Consider the following 27,264-nt stretch of genomic DNA (forward strand, 5'->3'; position numbering starts at 1 on the left):
CTGTTGGTTCAATCAATGTGTTAAAGTAATAATGAAAAATAAATAAATGAATTTAAAAAACAAATTATAAACTAATATTTCCTTCTGGGTTTTTAAAAATATATTTCATTTTTATTTGTCACGGCAGAGATCACACAGACATTTATGTAAAAAATCTGAACAAAACATACATTGTAATCCTAGGGAGATCAAAAAGTAAAAATTAAATATACACGTTTTTCTGGGTGGTCGCTTTGCTTTTGACGTCACGCTCTGGGTGAACTTGAACACAACAGGCGCGTAGCTCTTACGTAAGCAACATGGCGCCTGTCAACAACAGAAAAGTAGCTAATGTCGCGTTTTCCAAGAGAAATTACCGAAAATGCGTGAAACTCCGGCTTCATTTCACAGCTGAAAACGTGACAAAGTGGATGAGTTACCAGGAGAAATGTTCGTGGATGAAATTGAACGCTCCTCGGTGAAGTTTGGAGCCAAAGAAGTAACTTTAGCAATATGACCTAAAAGCTCATTTGTTTTTAATGCGTTGCTGCTGTAAGAACTGGACAAAGTAAACTCTCGGTTTTTCTCTGTGGACTTTAATGAAACAACAGGTGGAACAAACACCAACATATAAGACGTTTTTCTGTGTTTGGGCTTCATGCGAAGGAGGAACTACTGTTTTTTAAAGCTATACGTGGAGTTTACGAGGAGGACGGTTTGTTTGAGCAGGTTGTTTTGATTAAAACCGGCTGTGGGAGTCTTCATCCTCATCATCACCCTCATCAGCATCTTCATCACCAGCAGCATCACTATCATCGTCACTACCATCTGACATCAGACTCCTCGCCAAGGAGAAGCAGTTCCAGCATTAAAGAGGTTAGTGTCATGCAGTAAGAGATTAAGTATTTAAATACATTATTTGTATCACAACTTTCAATGATTTAAAAGACTTTACAGAAAAAATACTGTAACTACACAGTGATGTTGCTGTATTTGCGCTTCATGTCCAGAAGATGGCAGTGTTTCTTTACTAATACCTCTCTTGGCCTGCACTTTACTGAATCCTAGTTCATTCCTTTAAATAATAAAGTGTGTGGTCAATCCCAGGAGCCCAGTGGACACTTACGTTTACAAAGATGGATCAAAAATGAATGACTTAACTGCAAATGGGTTGAAGTGGTGAATGTACGTCCACCATTTTGCATATTTAGGGATTAAATTGTTTTGTACTTGTGGCCAGATTTACGTTTATGTCAGAAAGACAAAAAGATTAAAAAAAGTATTGACACTTGTGGTAAAATGTATGTTTTCATGAAGTGAATGTAAAATGTGTTGTTAAGCTGAATACCTTGTTAAGATAGAGGCAAGATGCAAGAAACAGGAAATCTAACATCTATTGACTCGAGTGTGAATTATCTGATTAAAAACAGGAAGCCAGTCTTTGAGAGGAAACTGACAGTCATTCATCTAGACTCAGTATTGCACCCACATGCACCTATAAGCTGCACGCTTTGGGCGGTGGGAGAAGCACCCATCGGAAACCAGTGCACAAACAGGGATAACAAACTCCACATAGCAAAAAGCCTGTCTGAACCAATTTGCCCATCCTAGTAGTTGGAATGCATCCCTCAGAAAAACGCAGACGAGTACATTTCCCCCGTGCACAGGCACATGTGGCTTTTGTATTCCACAATAATGTTCATCACCGTATTCAGTCACACAATGGGTGATGTTTCCGTCTTTTTTGTGACAGATTCTGCAGCTTCAAAGTGTAAAACATGGCAGACAGACAGTGCTGAAAACACTCAGTGAATTCATCATCATTACCCTTAATAAAGACAAGGTAAAACCTCCATTTCCCTGCTTTGAAGGGGCATTCATCACACCATCAAAAGGCTGAGAGGTGAAGAGACACTGATGGAATGTTAAAGAGATGGAGAGAAGGGGGTGAACTGGGTGAGGGGGGGAATTAAAAACAGGAAAATCTTGTTTTGGTTACATGCTGCTGAAGCGGTGGTGGGGGTGGGGGGGATTGTTTTGAGAGGAAAAGTGAGGGAGGAAGAGAGTGAAGGGGAGGAGGAGAGAGAGAGATCGCATCGCAGTACACCCCGTGCGTAAATGTGACCATCCTCGCCGTGGGTCCCCTCCATCCCTCCGTCCCCGCGTCCCCTGCAGCCTCCAGCGGCTCCTCTCTCCTCCTTTTAGCCCGGATCACCTGCTCGGTGGTCACTTTCGATTTTGACCGTGGAGTCCCGGGTGACTCGGCTCGGCGCCCTCCTCACGGGGTTAGGGGGAGCGCCGGGGACCACGTCCCGCTTCCTGCCGGGCTTCGTGTCAGCCCCCGCCGAGAGCAATGGCACGGAGCGCCGGGAGAGACGCGGCTCGACCCGCTCCCGGATGCCCGTGATGCGGGGTCTCATCGCGCCTCAGAACACCTTCTTGGACACCATCGCGACGCGTTTCGATGGGACCCGTGAGTGCATTTCTTATCTGCGAGTTTACCCTAATCCCTGAATGTTTTGGGGCACATGAATGGATGCGTTGATTAGTTTAAACTCTGAAAGTCCTAATCCGACGACCTACAAAGAGCTTAATAAGGATTGAGGGCACATGGAGAGACGGACCTTCCACTGGCGCACTGATACTTTGACTTCTGAATGAATGATGATGAATGAAAGCAGGCTCCAAACATAAGGAACCACGAAGCACCTTAAGTCTGTGGCCACGACACAGCCTGATCTGATGCTTGGGCTACTTTTGTCACTGCATGCACTAAAATACAGATTGTTTAAAGTCCATCAAGTAGTTTAGGTTCATACAACATTATTCATTTATTACATTAAAGCAATAGATAGATAATAGACAACATATTTTGGACCAAATAAAATTTTTTAAGAAATTGGAGGCAAAGATGTGGTTTCCTGTCTGTGTCTATATGCTGAACTGCTATAATGTACAGTGTGAATTAATGCAGTGTCATAATTACCATTTAAATAAGGCTTCCGGCTGCAGCTTTGCAACCGAGAGCTGTCCGTCAATTTGAAAACGCTGCGCTCCGATTCGATGTGGATTCAGTTTGCCGCAGATTCAATTAGAGATATACTTCACACAACAGTCACGGGTGTGGATTAACCTGTCAGGTGAACCCAAGGCGAAAAATTAAGAGCTGCTGAGCCCCTGTTAACCTCATCTTCTCCTCACTTCTCCTTGATTTGCTGTGGTAATGTGAATATATGCATGGTTTTGGGAATCTACAAAATATGAGCACAAAAGACAACTTTGATTTTGACTCTTAAAGACCAGGCCTCATGATCATATCGTGCCCTGTTGCATTGTTAATTGTATTTAAAAACCAGCTCTATATGACGAGAACATTTCAAACCATTACATCAGCAACCGCATACAGCACAAAGCTATTCATAAAGTAAAGGTGGAACCGGAACTCCTTTCACATCAGATATTGATATTTACTTATGCACGGTTCTCTGAAGATGAAGAAGACACAGATCTGAGCCTCGCAGACCAGGTCCGTCACATTATTGAACAGACTCTTACTCTAACCTATGGATGTTATTCACCTGTTTTGACCCAGAAGTCATTGCAGAACCCTTCACATCAGTCTGCGCATTAAGAAATCACTGTCGATCAATGTGCAAACTGCAGTTGTTAAAGCTTAGCACGGTTACATAACACAGTTCTGAAGGCACACACTCACAGGCAGGACCGAGCAGCAGATGTGTGGTTGAAGGACGAGCGGAATCTGTCTATTTCCTGAAACACATTAGTAAATTAGAGTAAAATAAATGTGTGTAGGTCATAGTTTGATTCCTGCTGCAGTGTGTTCAGAGGAACGATCAGTCATGAGATGATATTGTGGCATCTGTAGGTATGTGACATTTCGTTTGTCCCCTGAGGACAAAGCTATATGAGGTAGCTTTGATTCAATTGGGATTTCTTTTTTCGATTTGTGTCAACAGCGATCAGTTCTCCTCTAATGGAAGTGTATCTGATCGCTTCCTGCAGTTGCCTGGCAGCCACGGTGTTCAGGCCAGGAGATGGAGATCCATAAGCCTCCGGACTTTCCTGGCTGAGCAGAGATTTATACTCACTTTAGGAGTTCTCCTCTTGCTCCACCTGCTACATAAACCCACATTTACCTGAGAACTATATTAAATTCAAATGGCTGCATGAACAAAAGGGTGGGAATCTATGTTCAAGGGGACAGTGTCCACACCTGGGACACTGTCTACAAACTGTGTCCATGAAAATGATGAACTGAATCCTTGCAAGAGACCAAAATCCTCAGATGATGCTTGATTTCCACTTTCTGCTAGCTCAGCTCCGGCTCTGATTAAACAGGGATCAGAGGGCTCTCTCTGGGGAACGGCTCCCACACTATATACTATTCCCATGACACCCCCTCCCATATACTAGCCCCAGGAGCGTTAGTCCACAGAACATGCACTGGACGGTCCTCTTTGAGATGAGTAAAACCCTGAGTATTGAAGATCTCTCGTTTTACAGATGTGAATCACAGTGTCCCTTTGCCAGCTTACAGGCACATAAAACCTTTTCACGTAGCTGGAAAGGCTCAGGAAAAAGAAACTAAAGGTCAGTCAATTAAGGTAAAAACAACAGCATCTGTGCTTCCAGGGTCTTAAGCTCAGTTCATGCTCGCTGCTCTTGTCCTTGTGCACAGCAGCGTGCACCAGAAATGACGTTGGATGGAGATTGCAAAGTCTGTTGGTGAAGATGAGGCATTCTACAGGAAACTATGGAAAATCCAAGAGTTCCTTTAACTGGACCTTATGCATTAGTGCCTGACAGGTCTGAATCTGTCTCCCCCTCTCTAGTGGCCTGACGGCATGGTCTCCCCAACCTCCCCTCTCTGCTGATACCTCTCCACTGATTCACGAGTTCCCTGGGCCGATCAAACCTGCTCTGTTTGGTTCTCAGCCTGCGTCACAGCAGGAACTGTTGGCCCTCCTTTGAGCAGCCCCAGAAATGAGGCTTTGAACATGAGCCACCCAGAGTTAAAGGTTTCCAGACTTTGCCAACACATGAGCCTCTGTCAGGGGGTCTCCTATTCCCCGCACCCTAAACATTTAGCTGTTCGAAGTCTTTCCAGAAGCTTCCAGCACCATCAACGCTGAATCTTTCCTTTTCTGGGTATAAAAAGATGAAGAATGTACGTCTGGTGAGCAGCAGTTTCTCACACTTGGACAACCTTGTGTGAGGAAATGAAGTCTGGACCGATGCTCACGTTGAGCACTTCATTCACGATTACACTCTTGTTCCTAACCTCTGGCAGGCCAGTGGTAAAAAACACAGTAGGGGCATTTTAATGAGGTAGACACAGACACAGCTGTCTATGGGGCGCTGTCATGAAAGCATCGGGAAGCAGGAGCTGAACCAAGCGTTAGTTAGCGTTGGTTCAGAGAAGAAGACAAACAGGAGTATTGGGGACCTTCGAAAAAACACACCAAGCGTCTTTGTGGCATACACGTACATCACCAGTACATCACCACGCACCACTTGAAGCAATGCCAGGAAAAACAGTGCGGGGCCATGTTCATTGTGAGTGATAGTGTTTCTCAAAGCCAGCTGAGCAGAACGGGATTTCCAGGTCAGAAGCTGGGATCTTCCATCTTTCCCATACATCATTAATGCGGCACGATAACCACGGAGACTCCAGGGAATTCCTCTCTTCTTGCTTTCTCTCTGCTTCATACATTTCAGAATAGAGCTTTAGAGCCCTTTGTAACCCAGAGATATCTCAATCCCTCCCCCCCACTTCTGGGAAACTGTGCTCTGTATGTGCTTGGTTTGTATAATGTTCTGATTGGACCATTAACTGGTGGTTTGCAATTGACATTAAGCTTTCTTACCTTTTTATTTCTTGTTTTCTGCAATAATTCTGGGTAATGAAGTCCTTAAATCCATGCAGTTCCTGTATTAGACTGTATATAAAGTCTAATACAGGTCATAAACCCTGCTCCATGCTCACTCCTGCACAGACCCGGGCTCCAAATGCTAAGATATTCTATATGGGATATTTTTGCTTCATTTCTGGGTAGTGGGAGGAAGTGGAGACGTGTCGTCCATATTTATATACATTGTGTTCGACACAAATGTGTTCGACAGTCTCCCGCCATGTGCAGGAAGCTAAAAACTTCAAAGAAGCCTTCTAATCATTTATCAAAATCACATATTGGTGATGTTTAACTGCTGAAACTAAGATTTATTTATCATTTATTCACTAGTTGATTGTTTAGGCTGTTGAATGTCCAACAATAATGACAAAATTCTGATTACTAATTATCCACAGAGATTAAAAATAAAAGATGTCTTAGTTTTTCCAGCTGTGAAAACCCCCAAAGGGATGTTTAGTCTTCAGTGATGTAGAAAGTCAGCTTTATCTTTTGCAAATACTTCTCAGAAGAACATATATTAATGCTTGATTCTCTGGAGGTAATACAGTAGTTGTGATTGGATCTCCATGCCCCCGTAAAAGAAAAGTGAGTGAATGGGACAGAGGGACTGAGCTATGTGTCTTCCTCAGAGGAGTTCGGGCACAAAGCCGGGGGCTATAAAGTTTTGAAGCTGATGCAGAGTGAAAATGTGCTTTCAGTTAAAGTTTAGGAAACACATTGGAAAGCTGGTTTCACAAATTATCGTCGTCTTGCAGTCAGTGCTCATCTCTTTCATTTCTTTGGCATGGACCCTATCTAAATCTTTATTTTGTCGGAAAGTATTGGCAATGGATGCTATTTTATGACATAAAAAAACATGAACAAGTACTCATCAGAAATAATCAGATCATGATTGAGGGTCGTTAATGGCTAATGGCTCAAAAAGTGCACAGATTTGATTTCAATTTGCTTTCAGCGAAATCATTCGGTGTCTTCACTGAGGTCAGGTTCATCTCATTACAAGAGAAAAATTTATAAATTGGATTTTCCATTAGTTAGATTTTTTTGTTCTGGTAGCAGAAGAGCAACAGAGCAGCTGCACCTCATGTAAGAAAGTCATCAATATTTTATCAGCACCAACTTCAACAATAAAATGATGAAACTCACATTAATACATTATCTCGCTGTTACGACTGACTCAAGGGCAGATGCACAAAAAGCTCTCCAAACTTTCAGTTAGATGCAATAATTATGAAGGAGGGGAATGTTTTCATCTCTTTTCTGTACATGATAAATCCATCAGAGCTGAATCATTATTATTATTATTATATTATCAGGTATAACAATCAAGAATTGGCGTTTTAGTCCATGGTCATTCATGCTGTGAGTTATCTCCGAGTCTGGTGATTTGAGAGTCCGGTAGTCTGATAGTTTGATAGTCTGTAAATCTATCTTAATATCTATTGTATCTTATACTCACATATACTTATATATACTGATACATAAGTAAATATATTTTTATTGTGTGTGGGTCAGGTATGGTAACATTTATGGTGTAAGCCTCCTGAAACTGAATATAAATCCAAGCAGTGTCCTTAAAAGGTGCTATACGTATGTGTGTGTGTGTGTGTGTGTGTGTGTGTGTGTGTGTGTGTGTGTGTGTGTGTGTGTGTGTGTGTGTGTGTGTGTGTGTGGCAGTGCATTGTGCATGGCGGTGGATGTGTTGTGGCGGGCTGTCGCTGTCCCTGTCATCAGTACCAGGGTTTATCGGGGTTCCCCAAGCAGCTCAGGGGCTGAGTCTGAGTGGTTGTGTAGTTCGGCTCACACGTTTTTTTGCACCTGGGTTGTAGTGTGGATGTGACAGGCCTCTCCTGGTGCCTGGAGAATGTGCAGCAGATGAATACGGCACAGGGAATAATGCAGAACGCCAGAACAGCACAGCAATAGGCCAGGGTGGAAGGGAAAGGATGTAGGACATGGAAGTGTTTCTCTGTAACCAGATCACGTCTGAGGGGGAGAATGTTCATGTGAGTAAGGGTCGGACCACGTTATACACTCACTGAATTCTAACCAACACACATCCAGATGCAAAGATGTGACTTTCTGCTTCTCCATCCCAAATATTTTCACGCTGTTAAATGTGCAGCACGGCTCAATAATTAAGTGTTTTTTCTGCCTCCGACATTTACATTATAATCATTAATGCATCTGCTCAACATGTTTCCCTGATCAGTAAAAACGAGTTGAGTTTAAGTGGACACATATGTGATGCACCTGCATGAGCACACATTCCTGCACAGTTCAACGAGGATGAAAATGCATTCATCGCATTTGTTTGAGCCTCAAGGTTACACGCGATATATTTTAATGAGAAATATAAATACAATTGTCTTTGTTTATGAATGGTTCCATTAAGTTGGCTGCCTGTTGCGACCACCACCACAGTATCTAACTTGGTGAAACAAACAAGCTCTTTTGATTTCCTCAGTTATTATTTTGATCCATCCACTTGTTTTGTGCTGCCTCAGATAAAACATGTGAATTCCACCGAGCCTCGTGCACCAAACAACAGTTTGATTTTCTTTAAAGAGGTTTGGAGCTTTTACACTGGACATGCTTTATTAATACACATATTATTCAATTTCATTGTCCCCAGTTCATCTTCATGCAATCTCACTCTCTCTGTGTCTTTACTAATTCATCCGTCTCTCACTCTGTCCATCCCTCTCTTTCAGTATTTTGCCGTCTCTCTCGTCTTATATTGCCCTCATTCTTCAAATTGAGTGCTCCAGCCTTGCGGAGTCATTTACGTATGGACTTTAATGATCTCAGCAGAATGAGCGTCTCGGCTGTGTGAGCCACCTTTCACACCTAACTCACTTTCATTATGAATTATTCAAGTTTGTGCCCATAACTGACGCCGTCAAAACCATTTGTCAGAGCTCCGGCTTCGATACCAGCCTGGCAATCTACGCACATGCTTGTTTTTGTGTTTTATATTTCAGTTTGAAATATTATTGGTTAATATCTCACCCCCTTTATTTTTATTTGTTATATATTGTCTACACAGCACCAGCTTCGACTTAATTAAATCTGCCGGGGAAGCTTGGTGACATAGTGACGAATTGTGCTCTCGGGCCTCTGTTAATAATAATAACTGAACAAAACAAATTCCAGCGGTATGAATTTGTAACATCAATTCCTGTCTCATAAGTGATTGCAAATCATACAATAGCAGATTACTCTTCAAAAGTTCCTGACTTTGTTGCCTCCTAAAAAGACACAGCGGAAAGATAAGACGGCTGAAAACAACAAAGTGCCCTTTCTCATACAAAGCAAAACACTCAACATTATTCCCGTGGTATTTTTAAATTCAATTTCTTCAGCACTTAAAGCATCACTGTCCACAGAAAGCAAAAAAAGTCCTTGAGGAGTGAATCAAAAAGTGATTTTCACAGTGTGTGGGGCTGCACCGCTCGTGTCCCTGCTTGGTATGGCTGTCGTGTGGGAGAGTGGCTGGGCGGCTAATGCACTGGTCATAAATACATCACATTCCATCCTTTCATTTCTGTTGTGTGGCTTCAGGACTTCATGCCTGGACGAGAACAGGACGCAGCATTGTGTTGCTTTGAGGTGCAGATATATCAGATGCATGTGTATATCAGATACACAGCGTATATGAGCGGCTAAAAAATGAGAATCCCAAATCCCCCCAGTGATATAAGCAGTAGGTTAGTGGTTGTATTTGTTTCTATGCTGCACTGAAATAAAATTGTATAACCAATGCAAATTGCCCAAGGCTGTGAAAATACAGAAATGACTTGCATAATTAAAATCTGGGATGTTGGTGCGTTGTGGTAAGGTTTATTTTTGCAGCTCAACTCCATACAACGTGTGATAAAGCAGCTGCTGCTGCTTGAAGTGCTGTAGGGGCAGCGAGCGAGAGAGAGAGGAGGGGAGACGCATCGGACGAACAAAGAAAAGGCGATATTATTTGACGAGAACAACAGGCGGTAGACGGAGTTAAAGGAGATTATGTAAAGTTTATTGAAAAGCAGCAGGTGTGTTAAAACCCCCCCCGTGGGGCGCTCTTCAGAGTGAGAGTAAATGCTGTGGGGAAAGAAGAGTGTGCATGTTGTCATATTGTCTTTGATTTAACGTGACACCTTTGTGAAATCGTAGGTGATAACCCTGCATTTGAGGAAAGTGTGAAGGTGCAAGTGGAACAAAACTGTCAGCAGACCTTAAAGGCACCGCGCACAACTGCAACAGTGGTGCTGAGGTTTGATTGTGAATGATTAACCCAAAGTCGTTTTCAAGCCTCAACTTTGGCGTTTTTTGTTCAGCGCCATCTTTTCATTGAAATCAGAAGCAACCATATTTGGAAGCTACTTGCTATCAATCACAAGATATCCAGCATAATGGGATGATAATTTACAAATTGAACATCATGCTTTATTGAAAAAGACTTGAAACTAGAGATTGAGGGCACAAAGTCCTGAGGAAAATGTTTACTGACATTATAAATCAAGTGAGAACTGGGGTCTTTGTCTGTGTCTTAATTCAGGGGCTGTCTTCTTCGGAAGCTGCACTTGAAGACCGATTGCATCACAGTGGCAAACGAGACGAGAGAGTAAAGGTTTCAGGTCCTTCCACATTGACTTCACTCTCCAGACCTGGAGTCTATGTCCATCTTCATACACAGTCTGTGATATTAACAGCTACAACTCCAATGAGGGCTTGAGGGAGCCTTTGTAAAAGTCTGGGAGTTCTAGTTGTTGCACGCTCACACGAAAACCAACCTGCAGAATGTCTTCAGAATGAAGCAAATAATAATGGATTGTCAAAGAAAAGAATTGGAAGTACTAGAGAGTACAATTGTGCAAAAAAGAACAAAACAGGCATTACTTGAAATGGATATTTTTCCTGCTTGATTTCATGCAGATGAGATTAAACAGTTTTTTCATGTATCTGAACCATAATGGGTCTCCTGAGCTCCTGCTTTGATGCCTGTGGTCGTCTAACTGCTCCCCTTCTTCATTAACAATGCTTCTGTGTCTCGGTTTCCCTCTTCTGTGTCTTCTGCTCTACTACCTTCCCAACTCTTCTCCCCTCAGACAGTAACTTCGTGCTGGGAAACGCCCAGGTCCAGTCCCTCTATCCCATCGTCTACTGCTCCGACGGTTTCTGTGAACTGACTGGCTTCGCCCGCGGCGAGCTGATGCAGAAGAGCTGCATGTGTCACTTCCTGTACGGCAGCGAGACCAGCGACCGCCTCACCCCGCAGATGCAGAAAGCTCTGGACGAGCGGCGAGAGTTCAAGACCGAGATCGTTCTATACAAGAAGAGCGGTGAGGCCGATGTGCTGGAGGATATTGTCAATTTGAATCATGTTCAATACTGTTGGTGGAGTCAGACCAAAAAAACTGTATTATCTCCCTTGTGGAATTCAAGGTTATTGGAATATTCTCTAATCTCTCTTCTCTGAACAGGCTCCAGGTTCTGGTGTCTGCTGGACATCGTGCCCATAAAGAACGAGAAGAGCGAGGTGGTTCTGTTCCTGGTCTCGCACAAAGACATCACCGAAAACAAGGACCAGGACCATGGCAACGAGTCTGACACTGGTGAGGGAAAGTTTGAAAGAGGACAACAATTAAACGCATCATCCAATTCCACAATTGTTCACACGAAAATGATCTAATAGAGGCTTCACAGCTGGGGCACAAGTGGAGCTGCACACGTGATTTGGGGTTTTATGGAGGGGGTTGGAGGAAATCACCATGTAAAGTCCCTGTTCTCCTTTCCCCCTCTAATCAGCTGCTGTTTCCAAACTTACTGATCAGCAGAAATCTACAGTTCAGATTTTGTTTATTTCCATGTTCTGACAATACTGGTTTCATTTAAGTAGGTTGTGTTTTCTCTGGATCTTGTCGTCATCTTGTTGTCAGCAGGATTATGCAAAAACCAGCGTTATCCGAGGAAGAAACCATGAGAGCAGATTCTGATAAAGATCTATGATGTTTTTCTTACTTTCTTTAAGATAAGATAAAATAATCCTTAAACAGTCCCACAGTGAGGAAATGTTGTGTGTTGCAGCAGCAACAAGGACAGCCCACAAAACATAGACATTACCGTAGTAGTAAGTTGTAAGTAGACATGCAATAAAAATGCAATGAAATATAAAAATATGAATAAGAGGTCTATACGATGTAAACAGAATATTAACACTGTGAGCAGAGTGTACACAGTGTAATGGATGAGCCTTAGCGGAGGTGTGAGCTCTCCACGCGGCCTCCTAGCTTTATATAATATGAGCTGTTGTCGTTTGACTGTAACTTTCTTTTGCGATACTTTCATCAAGTTGTAAACATATCTGAGGTTAACATGGGCCTAGTGGACACCTAAATTATGAATGAGTAAATCATCAGATGCCTGTTTTTCAAATCAAGGTGATTTGAGGGTCTCATGAACATGAACGTTGACTTTCTGAAAACCATTTCTTCTACTGATGTCCTGCAAAGTTGAGGGGCTCAATGTTGTTTTCAGAGCTCGTAGTACTTTCACTGTGCTAACATGACTCACAGGAGCAGTAAACATACACTACGGCTTCAACAGTCTAATGGTTTTATTATGCACATGCCGTGTAATGTGTTGTTTGGCCGAATCAATTTGGATTATGGTCGGATTTTTGCAGCTGCAAGCGTCGGCAACAACATAAAGTGAGATTTGAATGTGAAAATTAACCCGAAGGACAAACCTGATTGCAGGACATATGGTAGCATTAGACCCCAGAGCCTCATTTAAACCCAGAAGAAGTGTTTTTGTTCAGTATCAACATCTACAATTTAACTTGGAGCAATGAAACTCGTGGTCAAAGCAGCCGACCTCGTACAGTCTCGAATTTTGTTCTTGCAGGGCTTCAGTTTCTTCCACGCGTCTACTTCACGTATCTCCGATTTTTGTGTGTCGTCGTTTTCAGATGAGGAAACGGGCCTCGAGATCCGCCAGGTCAGCCGCCCTCCAGGCTTCAGCGTGGAGCGCCGCCGCAGTCGCGCTGTCCTCTACCAGCTGTCCGGACACCTACAGAAACAGGACAAGACCAAGAGCAAGCTCAAGATCAACAATGTGAGACACGTTTGGTATCTTCTGTCCTAATTAGGTGTTGACCTACTGATATCTTTGCTCTGAGTTTCTACTTGTACGGAGAAGAAACTGAATCAGCAACTATGAAATCTGCAGAGCAAACACATTCATATTCATTCACGATCAACCTTTTGTCAGATTACTTGTAGGCCTTGTAGAAAAGCAAACATATTAGTGTAGGTAGTTTCGCAGGATTTTAATAAACCTCGCAGCCTCAAGTTAATTTAATCTTTCACTGACTTTACTTCTGAAGGGCTGCGATGCACAGTGTCAGCAGATTACTCATGCATCTTGTATTTGCAGAAAAAGGGGTAATTAGTTTGTTGAGCGCTCTGCAAGGGCCTCGTTTCTACAAATTTATATTCTTATTAAACCCAACGAGGTGAAAACATGTAAATTCAAGCAAGTGAGAGGAGAAACAAAATCCCCGGGCAGCACAATCTCAATGACTCTGGACCTTTGAGTAAGAAAAGTGGTATAAAATGAGAATTTATTGAGAGAACGGCTGACAAGGTATCATAGTCAAAAGATTAAAGATTCAATATGTAACAATAGTTCGTTAAAATGCCTAAAAACCTTTTATATTATGTTCCCTACATACAATGTAATGCTAATGATCTGTATTTTCCTTTGATGCAACACTTCAAGTTCTAAGAGAAACCAATGAATAATCCTGCACTGGTAGAACTCATGATAAAATATTTATACTGACAAGTTGAGGTCCTTCCAAATTAAGGGCTCCCAGTGGTAATTGCACGAATGCTAATATGGTTAATGTGAGTTCAGTATTAATGTTCGTGTGTGTGTGTGTGTCCGTACACCCAGAGTGTACTTGGAGCCAACGCGAACCCGGTTCCCGAGTACAAGGTGGCCGACGTCCAGAAGTCCCGTCTCATCCTGCTCCACTACGGAGCGTTCAAGGCCGGCTGGGATTGGCTGATCCTGCTGGCCACTTTCTATGTGGCCGTCACCGTCCCCTACAACGTGTGCTTCACCGCTGTGGAGGCGCGGGAGGACGGCGGCTCGTCGGCGCGAAACCCTCCCAGTGTGAGCGATATCTTGGTGGAGATCCTCTTTATCATCGGTGAGGCTGCTTTCACACGCTTGCCTTTGTTTTCTAACTTTAATATCATTGATCCCCAACCATTAGAGCCAATACCTATACATATATATAATATCAATTTCTTCCAATATTCTGTCAGTTTAAGGGGGAGCTTCCTGGCCTAAATATGCCCATGAAGTCGGCCTGGAGACGATCTCTCCTCGTCTCTAAATTGGCCCCTCCATCCAACTCCCCTCCGAGCTGGATGCTAATTCAACCTCCCTCTCAAACAATCTCCACTTATTTTTATATCTCAACCTGCTGTCTCCCCTCTGGCAAACAACTCCACTAATCCCAATCAAAGACGGCTTGTTAAAGGGGATTTTCTTTTTTTTTTTTTTCAGCTTGGATCTGTCTGTCACAGTTCTACACTTTTACTCCAGTAAACCCTGGTGACGTTTTCCCACAGCCCAGTGGTCTTGCCGAAGTTTATAGAACCTAATTATGAATGTGGTTTTGTTTTCCGTGTGTCAGATATCGTGCTGAATTTCCGAACCACCTACGTGAGCACGTCCGGCCAGGTCGTGTACGATTCCCGCTCCATCTGCATTCACTATGTCACCTCGTGGCTGTTTGTGGATCTGATCGCCGCCTTGCCCTTCGACCTGCTCTACGCCTTCAACATCAGTGTGGTGAGCCTCACACACACAAACACACACACACACACACAACACTTTTATGTGTCCTTGCATTTCTATATTAATGTTTGTGTGATGCAGAGGTAGAAGCTCAATGGGCCTTGCCGGTCGTAATAAACTTTCTTTTATCAATACCACTCTCCTGCATCTCTCACCATTGATTTAATACGACCACGAAGCAGCCTTCAAATAGAGACGTACACTGAACACACACACACACACAACAATATATTATTCTACAAAGATTTTTCTCAATATTTTGACTGTGGACTATCGGATAAGATTTGCAGAAACATCCAATTTTTTAAGGTAAGTGATTACTTTGAGTAAGTCCTAATAAAGCTGGGCTCAGACTGCAGCAATGTCAGGCTGATGTAACCCCAACCGGGCACCGTGAGAATCAGAGGAGGAATCTGGTTTCCATTTGAACCAAAGAGAGATACGAGCTAGCAAACAAGAAATAAAAATAAAAATCACTAACAGAATGTTTTGCTCTATATTTCTCTTTGGCTCCGGCCTCCTGCGCTCATTACTTGCCGTCGTAGCTTGAAGGGAGTCTGAGCTACAACAAGTAACTCATTATTAGTCAACTGGTAATTAAGCTGATAAATGAGTGCGCTGTCAAGTGGAGGCGAGAGTGGCCAGATGATGTGGAGTGTGGAGCCTTATCACAGTGATCACTGTGCTGCAGAGGGGAGGAATCTGGAAGATCGCAATTGTGTTTGATAACGTACCATCATGTTTAACGTTATTGTACTTCCTCATAAGTGTTTGGATCAATCCCTCCAAGATTCCTCATGATCTTTCATACGTTTTTAATCTAGTCCTCCCTAACCATCAATATTATTATCGCCCTTATCGACACATATGAGAGAAATACTTGACATATTGTTGAGTTGTGTTCCAAGGCTCGAATTTTAAGATATAATATGCAACACTTCTTCATGAAAATATCTAAAAACATGCTCCCACCAGGGAAATATACATTTTTTACTGTGTTAACAGGAACCACTGTGTCTGTCAGCACCTCTGAATATGGAGTAACACTGGAGAAAAGCTATTTTTTAACACACGTGCGTTATGTGCTGAATTAAATTCCCTGAATGGATGCATATCCACATATCCAGAGAATTAGACCCTGTCTGAGTGTGATGTAATTCATCATCAGTTGTGCCAGAACCACAGCTCTCCTCCATTTAACAGGCCGCTTAAGAGGCGGTAACACAAGGGAATTGCATCCTCAGTTAATACAGAGATAAGGGAGGAAATCAATAAGTGGAAGATGAGGGACAAAGTAATTTTTCAAGCTGAGGACGATAATGGCAGCGATTGTCTCTGAATATCGTCTCTAAGTTCATCTGGAGTTAAATGTGATGTTATGGATTTTAGTCGTCCCATTTGAGCTGAGACTGTGGAGAAGCTTCTTCTCTATCATCGCTTCCAATCAGGACTAATTAAAATTCTCAGGGTGCACAAGTAATTTCTAATTACACCCCTCCCCTGGCTTTAGAGAGAAACCGTTTGAGATTAAATAAGAGATTGATTTCCTATTTATATCACAGGAACTCATCCAATCCAAATTCTAAAAAAATCTGTTCACGTCCATCACTCCTCTCCCAGAACTTTGGCGTTCACCTGCTGAAGACGGTGCGACTCCTGCGTCTCTTGCGCCTCCTGCAGAAGCTGGACCGTTACTCCCAGTACAGCGCCGTGGTCCTGACGCTGCTCATGTCCACGTTCGCCCTGCTCGCTCACTGGATGGCCTGCGTCTGGTACTTCATCGGACGCAGCGAGATTGAAAGCAACAGCAACGCCTCCTGGGATATAGGTTTGTGTGTCTGTGTGTGGTGTTATTAGCAATTTTATCTTTTGAGGTGACAATTATGTGGGTGATTTTCTTATGTGTCCTTGTAGTATCAAACACACTTCCTGTGTGAGTTTGAAAAGTGCTAGTTTCACCCTTCATGTTTAAGAACAGCTTCTTTCAGGGTAAACTCATGTAATTGATGCTAAACTGCGAAGGTAAAAAGTTTTCACATCGCAAATTAACTTTCCTCAACTTCCTAACTCTCTGTTTTTGTGATCAATTAGTTCCCGATTAGTACGTGATTAGCCTCAATACTCAATGTCCACACGTGTCTGAGAGGATGCAAATGGCAGCTAACTTCCCAGCTGCTGCAACCCTGTTTGGAACAGTTGCACGCGTTTATAATTTCCAGCTCAGTAGTTGTTGTACACAGACTGACAACGCAATTACACCCCCAGAGGTGGTTAGGTTTGGCCGAGCGGATCACAACATGTGCGTTTGCACCTGAACCTACTTGTGGTAAAGCATGATCTGATTGCAAAAATGCATTTTGATGTTAATGGGGTAAAAACGCTTAAAAAACTCACATCACAATGACAGAATGGAAAATGGGGATTCAAGTAAGAAAATCAGTGACAAACCTCAAAGTAAAAATATGTCACTTAATACAATTTCCAGGGTAACAGCTCCTTAGGATTGTTAAGTGATAGCTGCTGTACAAACTTCTGTAGCAGAACAATGTTTGGGCCTGAGCTGCATCACAAAAACACACAGTGTGAAAACGGAGAACAAAAAAATGATCATCTGTGTCATTTTAAATTTGAATCGATCCAGAGCTCTTGTACACTCAGCGTGTGATGACTGTGTGCGTCCTTTTACTGAGAAAACACTTCTAATTATGGTGATCCGTCTCCCCCTCCTACTGTGCTCACCGGTGCCAAACAACAACAATACTGTGAGGTGCATGTGGCGACGGCGTTTAAGTGATTTTAATCTATGAGACTAGAGAGATTCACTCAGATATGTTCATGGGGGAAATGGAAGGCTTTCAAAAGGGCTTTGTTCTACTCGGCTCGAGAAACATTATGTATTTACTGTGAGTTTAACATCACACATACATTCAGGAGCGTTACCTGGGACTTTCGGGGCATTGTACCAAACCGAACCATGACAAAAAGAAGAATAGTTTTACCTGTTTTTTTTATACCGTTCTCTCATGTGCAAAAGAGGCCGATGAAATGAGAAAGTGTAAAAGACTCATAAATAAATAAGTACTAATCTTTGTCCATGGCAAAGAGCTCTGGGTCAGAATAATGTTAAAAAGATCAGAGTAAACAAGAGAAAAACCCTGAAAGCTGTTTAAAATATAAGAAAAACAACAGAGAGGAGGACAAATTCGAAAGCCAAACAAATGACTTGCCCCGTGCATAAATGTAAATGTAAGCTGACATTATCTGAAATGTGAGCATGCAGTGTGTCTGGCCTCTACTCCCAAATACACAACCACCAACACAGAAGTAATTACTCTGCCCTTCCAGCCTTGTTACCGCAGCTAATGAAGCCTGCTAGTAAAGGTCATCTTACAAGCATGGATGCAGTCTCATTAAACTGACAAACTATTCTGGACTGTCCCCTGATCTTCCCCCCACCAGGCTGGCTCCATGAACTTGCCAAACGCTTGGGAACGCCATACTTTCTGGCACCGCTGACCTCCCTGTTGGGGGTGTCCGATTCGCCGCAGGGCGCCATGATGGCAGGACTGATGAACCACAGCCAGTGGAACGGCTCCGGGTTGGAGCAGCTGAGCGGGGCGGGTTTGCTGGGTTCGGGCCAGTGGAACAGCAGCAGGGCCAGGGCGAGGACGCCCAACGGCTCGTCGACGACCCTGAACGGCGGCCCGTCCGTCAGGAGCTCTTACGTGACCTCGCTGTACTTTGCTCTGAGCAGTCTGACCAGCGTGGGCTTCGGGAACGTTTCCGCCAACACGGACTCTGAGAAGATCTTCTCCATTTGCACGATGCTGATCGGAGGTGAGCAAAACACTGTCTTCAGTGGAGACAAAAGAATCCACATTGTTATCAGGATCTTTACACAAATTGGGAAACTGTGAAGCTGTGGGTCATTAAAGAATACAAGGATTTTGAGGGTCATGAATTTTTAATCCAAGGCGAATCTGAGCGCTGGGGCAGAACAGCATAAATCACTTGTTTTAGCATCTTCGATTTCTTTCAAGGCAAAACACAGCTCACTGCAATACCAAGTTACAATCACCTAGCAAGGGCTTTATTACTGGGAAATAGTTATTTCTCTTAGTTTTGAGTAGTTATTAAGTTATTAAACAGTTTAAATCTCGCCAGATCATAACCTTTAACTTTCGTCCTTTTCCCTCTTTCTCCGTCTCCTCTGCAGCACTGATGCACGCCGTGGTGTTTGGTAACGTGACCGCCATCATTCAGAGGATGTACTCGCGCCGCTCCCTCTACCAGACCCGCACCAAGGACCTGAAGGACTTCATCCGCGTGCACAGGTTGCCCAAGGCTCTTGAGCAACGCATGATGGAGTGTTTCCAGACGACCTGGTCCGTTAACAACGGTATCGACGTCAGCGAGGTAGGATAATTAATATTATCTAACTCTGAATGGCAAACAAGCTTCTTTCTGAGAATGCTTAACTTTCTGAAATGGTTGTGTGACCTCTGTGGATTGGTTGACCTTGACACTTACAATGGGATCAAGTGGTTCTAAAACTGAAAGTGCCAGTCGGCTGATTTGTCCTCCCGGCAAACTGAAGAAACGGCTCAAATTCATAGAGAGGATTTAGGTTTTGTTTTGGTTTCCATCATGCTGTGGCAGCTATCTTAATTTCAAGGATTAATGGTGTCATTGTCACAAAAATCCCTCTCAGTGTGTTTGCCTACAACAGATAATCCTTTTTAAATTGATAACATGCTGTTGGACAGGCACTAATGTTTTGGGGTAAATGTGTTTTTCCCTCGTAGGAGTCGTTCAGCAGATAATGTCCCAGTAGAGCTGTTTGATTTGCTCTTATGTGAGTGATGCGAGTAAGATAGACTTAAGATAGACTTTAAACACTGAGAGGCACTGTTTGCTATGTGGGAAGGTGAAAGGTTTTATTTTGTCCTGTTGCCATCACCTTCCCACACACTCACAGTCAAACAATGACACAGAAGGAAAAGAAAAGCTAAAAGAGAAAGAAACACATACTTTGCAGTCATAGTAAAACAAAATTTTCTCTCCACAGCTGCTGAAGGACTTCCCGGATGAGCTGAGGGCCGACATCGCCATGCACCTGAACAATGAGCTACTGCAGCTGCCGCTCTTCGAGTCGGCCAGCAGGGGGTGCCTGCGCTCCCTCTCCCTCATCATCAAGACCTCCTTCTGTGCCCCCGGGGAGTTCCTCATCCGCCAGGGAGACGCCCTGCAGGCCATCTACTTCGTGTGCTCGGGCTCCATGGAGGTGCTTAAAGACAGCACCGTGCTGGCCATTCTAGGTAACATACAAACTGACATAAAACATGGAAGATTTCAAACTGTCCCTTATTATAGCTGCTAGCTGATAGCTGCATCAATATAAACAATACGACAATCAATATCAGTCAATATTTATGGAAAGGTAAAAGCTAACTGTGTTTACTTCTCTTTTTCATTGAAATTCTTACGTTTGTTCATATGTACGATAAATAGACGTTTAGTACTTTGTGATTTAAAACGATTATATATCGACCATTTGTATTATTCTGTAAAGATGCACATATTAAATTCTAAAATCATGATAAAATATAATATAATACATGTCGGACACAAAACTAAATGACACAGCTGAAGTTCAGCACCATGGACAGCACCATTTTCTGTAATTGGTTAATATGGGAGTCTCCATCAATCCCTTGTCCACCCCCTTTTATTTCTGCTTGTCCAGAACCAGGTTTAAGAAGGAGGTAAGTACATCAATGGGCTATGCTCCGAGTTGGTGGGTGGGTGGGTTTGAGTCAAGCTTCCTGTTGGGCAAACATGAAGTTAGAGGGACTTCTCTGTCTTGGACTCCAAACCCTCCTCGAGCAGAAGAAGCCACAAAGTGCTTTATAAAGGAATATCTTAAGAAAAATAATTTAGAATCAGCTTTACAATTACCAAACCAATTTGCGCAGCGGAGAGAATCAAGGTTGCGATACCTCTTCTCTTCGGTCTATCTTGGAGTCTGGTCGGGGCTTTAAGAGCACAAGATGAGAAAGGGCTTTTACCACTAACAAGTTATTGGACTGGCAGCGTTTAATAGCCAGCCAGCTTTTGTGAAGACGAACATAATGAAGAAGAGCAGCCCTGCGCTGATAAAATCTGCAATCATTCCCATATTACACTGTCCCTGTGGGCAAACGCTCCACACGCCGTTGGGTGAAAGATTGTGCGTGACCCGGGAATTGATGGAACCGTTTGGGGAGCAGCCAGAAGCCCTTGAGAAATCCATAAATGACATTAATGCACAATTTAATGAATGAATGTATGTATTTATTCTGCTACTTGGCAGCAGTGGAACAAACTGTAAACAGCTCTGATGTATTATCACCTTATAAAGTTGTTGTTATAGTGACAGCACTAGCCAGCAGTTACACATTTACTCATCCGGCATATAAAAGGCAGCATTAACATACATTTGGAGTTGTGTTGCCTTCTCATGCATGTTAATCCTGTGCTCAGTCTTATTTTTAGCTCCTTAAGGAAATATCAGGCTCCTTAGCTGCTGAGACACGCTGACAAGCTGAACTGCGGTAGACAAATTCCCAATTAAAAACCTCAGCATTAGTTATCTAATAGTATCCCAGTTACCTACAAATACCAGAAAACCAATTATAAATATCGAGACACAGTTCCACTCAGCCAAAACTCTCTAACTCAGAAATTCACATAATACAAACTAAACAAAGTACGACATGTCTCCAGTAGATCAGCTGATTAAACAGTTAGAACCAGGGGCCTGTCATTCCTCCAGAATAAGATTCTCTGCAGAGCCGAGTCTGACAACGTTTCCATTCTGCACAACACGGATGAAACGGAATCGATAAACACAAACAGACTCACAAACAGGCGCTGGAATCAGATCAGGCCCATATATTGCAGAGGGAGCAAATTGGCATTACAGTTTTTCATGTTAATGATCTAACTGGTGTAAATAATGAAGTGGCGGCTGCTCACAGAGGAAGGAGGGAGAACTGATTAGCATAGCATACCTGCACGTGCATGTGGGTATTGAAACGTGCACAAAACACACACACATTCCCCTACAAACGATGCAAGGACACACATGCACGCACAAACACACACACACACATTTTTTTCTTCTCTCTCTCGCTCTCTCTCACACACACACACAAACACACACTTGCGCACTCAAATTATTTTGGCTTTGCCACTTTGGATCTGCAGCTGTGGAGCTCATCCACTCAAATCACAGGAAGAATATAAAGAATATATTGCTGCCATATTCTCAATTACGTTTATGGTGGAAAACACCAAACTACTTAAAACAACAAAGGCCTGTTCCATTTAAGTTAATGATTTTTGCTGTGTCTCCGTTTCCCAGGCCGGGGCGACCTGATTGGCTCTGACTGTTTGACGCAGGAGGAAGTGATTAAGACCAATGCCTGTGTGAAGGCGTTGACCTACTGTGACCTGCAGTACATCAGCCTCAAAGGCCTCCGCGAGGTGCTCTGCCTGTATTCTGACTACGCCCAGAAGTTCATCACCGAGATCCAACACGATCTGACATACAACCTCCGGGAAGGACACAACACGGAGGTACGCTGCATTTTGTCTGGTGCCATCTGTGGATCTCTCACTCCATCGTTCCCTCACTCAAAACCCTGAGATACTTTTTTCTTTCACTTGGGGCAACAATGAAGAATCTTTAAATCCACTGCCTGGAAATGCAGCACAGTTTTGTCCAGTGTCCTTAAAGAAGATTCTGGCTAAAACCCATAATTAGACTCCTTCTGTTTCCCACAATCGCCTCAGCTGTGCGGTGACCTCCTCCGGCCGGCATTTAACGCAGCGTCGGCGTGATGGCTTTGCACTTGAAAAAAAAAGATTAGCCAGCTGGACTGGGAATGAGGAGGAAGCCGGGTCCTCTGCTCGAGATGAAGCCAACAGATAGAACTTGAGCTAAACATGGACGATTCCAGTGCCACTGATTTACAGATGGAACTCAGCTGCGGCGTTCACATGAATAACCAGCGTACACTGTAAATAACCACGTCACATTTTCAGTTTGAGTACGCCTGGTAATCAGAGCAGAGATCCAAGAGAAACGTCAGGAGACCAGACACTGTTTCATCATAATTCAACGACTTGTGTTTTGACCAGAATATGAACACCTGGCCATGTTATTATTAGACGAACATAATACACTTAGATACTATGGATACTATCAAATACGTGCAGCTTACTTAAACTGCATTGGACTCAGGTATAGTATAATAGCTCCAAATCTAATGAAAGAAACTATGTTAAGTAGAGAAAACAAATCAATCAAAGTCACAAAAAGGAGAAACATGTATTCCATCTCTTTGCAGCATTGTAATGTGCTGATTATTTCCCTAAAAACACTTTTATATCAGAAACTGCCACAAAAAAGTAAATCGGAAAAACTGATTCTCATATGTCACCATCACAAGGATTTTTGTAGCTGACACCAGCCTGAAAACACACACACACACACACACACACACACACACACACACACACACACACACACACACACACACACACACACACACACACACACACACACACACACACGTAAACACGTGCAGCAGGAGCAGTAGTGCGTCCTCCACCGAGTGTGGCGTGGAGCTAAAAATAGCACTGTCAGATGGGAGGAGGAGGGGCGGGGTCATCCCTGCCTGGATAAATATAGAGGAACAACCAGATGGAGACGAGTCGCAAAAAACATCGGGAGGAAGAGGAAGAGGAGAGAGGAAGAGGAAGAGGAGAGAGGAAGAGGAAGAGGAGAGAGGAAGAACCACACTGATGTTTGCATTCATGTGCCGACACACACACACACAGAGACATGCTGCATCACACCTACATATCATAACACAGCATATTTGTCTTTGCTGAATGGTGCAGAGGGCCCCCCCCCCCCCCCACACACACACACATACACACACACACACACACACACACACACACACACACACACACACATTGGGCCCATATGAATGAGCAACATCTCTCACATGCTGCACCCGTATTTCACTTTCTTTACGACCCACAAAGACACACATTGGTTGATGCCCTTATTGTGACATGCTGCAGTGCATATCAAGGGTGGCACGTGCTGCTCTCTCTCCCTCACACACACACACACACACACACACACACACACACACACACACACACACACACACACACACACACGCACACACACACACTGAAACTCCAAACAGCCCCTTCTCCGCTCCGATCCCTCCAGGCAAACCTCTGCTAAAATTAAACCTCCGTGATCTAAAAATACCAGTCGGACACGTGAGCCAAACACTGGATGGGGAAGACAACAAACTGAGGGGGGGAGAAGGGGAAGGGTGGTGGTGACAGGGGAGGAGAAGAAGAAGAAGAGGAAGAGAGGGGAATGAAATGAAAGGAGGAGATGGGATTTGTTTGCCAGTGTTTTAATCAACGTTCAATTTCATTCCTGTGAAGATGAAGGGAAATATTAGTCTATTAGCTTTCCCCACCAGTAAGAAGATGCTGACTGCAGGATCTTTATTCTGAAAGGGCGATCTGCTTGAATATGAATTGTCAGGAGTAATGAGAATCTTTAAAGGTCGTCCATTTTTTAAGTTTATTCTGAGATTAAAAAATAAAGCCTCAGAAGAGCCGCGTGTCTCTGCGACTGAATAGCGTCGACTCTCGCTTGGTTTTGAATGAGAACGCTCTTTTTGCAGCGCAGCCGATAAACTGAATGGACGTCTGTGCCATTGCAGCCTTTGTGAATTGCAAGCACTCGTCTACGGCTCAGCAGCTCCCCCACTTGGTCAAAGAGCTCCACCTCAACACTCTCCTCCTATTTCTGAGCTCTCATTAATTCACGAGCTGTGTCCCAGTTCCATACCACCTACTTAATTCAGGTTGTGAGTCTGTTGTGTGTTTCCCCTTGAAAAGTGACAATAATATACTGAATGTATGAGGGCAGCTTTTTACCTCCGATGTCAAAACAAAACTTTCCATGATAAGATGAAATGACAGCATATCTCTGATCCCCATGTTGACTGTGTATGTCCGTCTTCATCAGTGTTGCCCAAACTCGACACGTTCTCTCCTGCTAATGTTGATTTTCCTTCTTCAGGCAGACTGCGAGAGCAACGGGGGATTCGTGAAGAAGCTTCCCTCCATCAAGGAGGACGAGGAGGGGTCCGGGTCCGAGGGGGAGCGCTCCCCCCTGGCTAAGATACCCTCCTTCGGAAGCCTGGGCCGGGGGCTGCGCTCCCCACTGCGCTCCCCTCTGCGCTCCCCCCTGCTGCCGCCGAGACCCTTCAGGCCGTCGGGCGATCACGCTCGGCCCGCGAGCCTGCAGATCCCCGTGGTGAGCTTCAGCTGCCTGCGGCCGGACCTCAGCCCTCGGTAGGGAACCACTCACTGATTTATCAAGCGGGTGTTTAGTGTTGGCTCAGAGTTCATTCAGTGGGGATTCGACTTATCAGTTCTTGATTTACTACCTTTTTGTCTTGTGTGAAACTCAGCGTCTCCCTCCTCCTGCGTGTCCTCAGGTTCGTGGACGGGATCGAGACAGAAAACCACAGCGCCAAAGCTCCGAAGTTTGATTTTTCTCCCAGTGCATCTCCGAGTTTCTTACCCAGCCCTGATACTGCTTCCCCAGGTGAACACACACAGACGACCGGACCACGTTCATCTCTTATTTTAAAGGACAATATCAGCCTCGTCTGAGATTCGTGATTCATTGACATGTAATTGAATGAATAACTAATCTGTTCTTAATTATCCGCTGTAGAAGCTCTTATTCACTCAGCATGTGTGTGTCCACAGGGGCCCTTGATGATGGTGACACCATGCAGACTATTGCTAAGCTAAAACACGAGGTAAGGCCCATAAAATGTGTTACAGAGCAAAACAGTGAAAACGAAAATACAAAAACGGTTTAACGAATAATGCAGAGTTACTGTATACGCCAAAATTTGACAGTAACCCTGAAGAATTGCTTTGTGTGAGTGACTTTCTACTCACACGCAGCGTTCGTGACTCTTCTGATTTTCCAGATGAGCGTCCTTTCCCGTCAGGTGACAGCTGTGAGTCAGGAGCTGCAGGAAATGACGCGTCTTCTCAAGCCTCTCTTCCACAACCCCGCCGCGCTGCTGACACTCAACGCTGTGACTCCGCCTCCCAGCATGTCTTCGCTCAGCTGCTCCCCGGCCCCGCCCCTTCTCACCCAAAACACACGTGTGGACGGGTCAGTCGAACGGAACCGTCCGGGCGTCCTGGTGCCCGAGCCGTCCTCTCCTCAGCTCAGCATGACGGCGTTCCGAGGAGAGTTCGATCCGTGTTCACCTCCCCGACATTATCCTCCACTTCCTCATCACACCGACACGCCTCCCCACATCTCCCAGTGCTCCGCTCCTCCGTCACTCAACAGTTCTCCCCATGAGCATGCAGCTTCGCCTCATCTTTACTCCTCCTCCTCCATCCCTTCTCTTTTCTCATCAAGCCACCCATCATCCGTCAACCCCCTCTTGATGCACTTATCAGGGCCTGGTAGCGAGCCACAATCACATCTCCAGCTCCTGTCACAGTCAGAGTCCCAGATCCAGTTCATTCCTCACTCCCAGTTCATGTCCCAGTCTTCCCTCTCCCAGCCTCACCTCCAGCCCCTTCTCCAGCCCTCACACCCCAGAGAACCAATCCTGAACCTGCAAGAGATGGAGTGGGGGGAGAGCCCCGCTCAGCTCAGCTTCATCGATGAAGGACAGCCCACAGCGTGAGCTGAGAAGAACGAGGCACTGACACTTGCACGGGACTGACAGACGGGGACCAGCATGCACCACACGACTTACTGCATGACAAACGTTTGCCTAAGTTTGGCATGTGAGCTACGATGTAAATACATTGATTTGAAAGGATTCTCGACTATGATCATGTGCACCAGGTGTAAGCAGATCCGATAATAAAAGAGTTTGTTTTACAGTTTCACTTTGATTAGTTTGGTACTTCGGCGCAAACCGAGAAGATTCTCTGTGAAAATCTGAACGTGAAGACACTATTTACACATTACCAGACACACACACAGTTGATGATCAAGCTGCATCTAGGTCTTTCACGAGTCAATCAAGAACCAATTAGGAACCATTTTCTAAAAGACAGATAGATGGATAGTGAGGGAGATGGCGCCCTGCAGGTGCCCTTGTATTTGTGATGCTCATTGAAGACCCCCCATCCCCCCAGGACCCTGCGGGAGCGAAGCACTCTCCCTGGAGCTTCTGAAGCACAGAGGGAAAGGCATCAGTGTCTGGATCTCCACACGGGTGGAGTCTCAGCGACTCAGGTAGGAGTCGACGCAGTCACTGTAACACTCGTACCTGCAGCTCAGGTGCTTCTTCGCCTCTATTTGATGATTTTATAAATGACTTTGGCTTCTTCTCAGCTCCCTGTGTGCAAC

General features: G+C 44.2%; 1 protein-coding gene across 2 annotated transcripts; it reads left to right on the forward strand.

The window, feature by feature from the left end:
* Window positions 1-290: 290 nt before the first annotated feature.
* On the forward strand, window positions 291-26,804 carry LOC117777714 (potassium voltage-gated channel subfamily H member 3-like). 2 transcript variants are annotated; one of them, XM_034612610.1, is made up of 15 exons: window positions 291-855; window positions 11,009-11,242; window positions 11,384-11,515; window positions 12,871-13,016; window positions 13,860-14,118; window positions 14,611-14,768; window positions 16,395-16,602; window positions 18,234-18,611; window positions 18,991-19,190; window positions 19,843-20,092; window positions 22,180-22,394; window positions 24,943-25,217; window positions 25,364-25,473; window positions 25,641-25,693; window positions 25,871-26,804. In XM_034612610.1, exons 2-15 carry the CDS (start codon window positions 11,113-11,115, stop codon window positions 26,588-26,590), a joined length of 3,234 nt encoding a protein of 1,077 aa, XP_034468501.1. In that variant the 5' UTR covers window positions 291-855; window positions 11,009-11,112; the 3' UTR covers window positions 26,591-26,804. The 2 variants fall into 2 exon arrangements, with proteins under 2 accessions (XP_034468501.1, XP_034468491.1); XM_034612600.1 differs by lacking the exon at window positions 291-855 and adding an exon at window positions 2,040-2,452.
* The last annotated feature ends 460 nt before the right edge of the window (window positions 26,805-27,264 follow it).

Source organism: Hippoglossus hippoglossus, chromosome 2 (assembly GCF_009819705.1).
Source record: "Hippoglossus hippoglossus isolate fHipHip1 chromosome 2, fHipHip1.pri, whole genome shotgun sequence".
NCBI classification, from domain to species: Eukaryota; Metazoa; Chordata; class Actinopteri; order Pleuronectiformes; family Pleuronectidae; genus Hippoglossus; species Hippoglossus hippoglossus.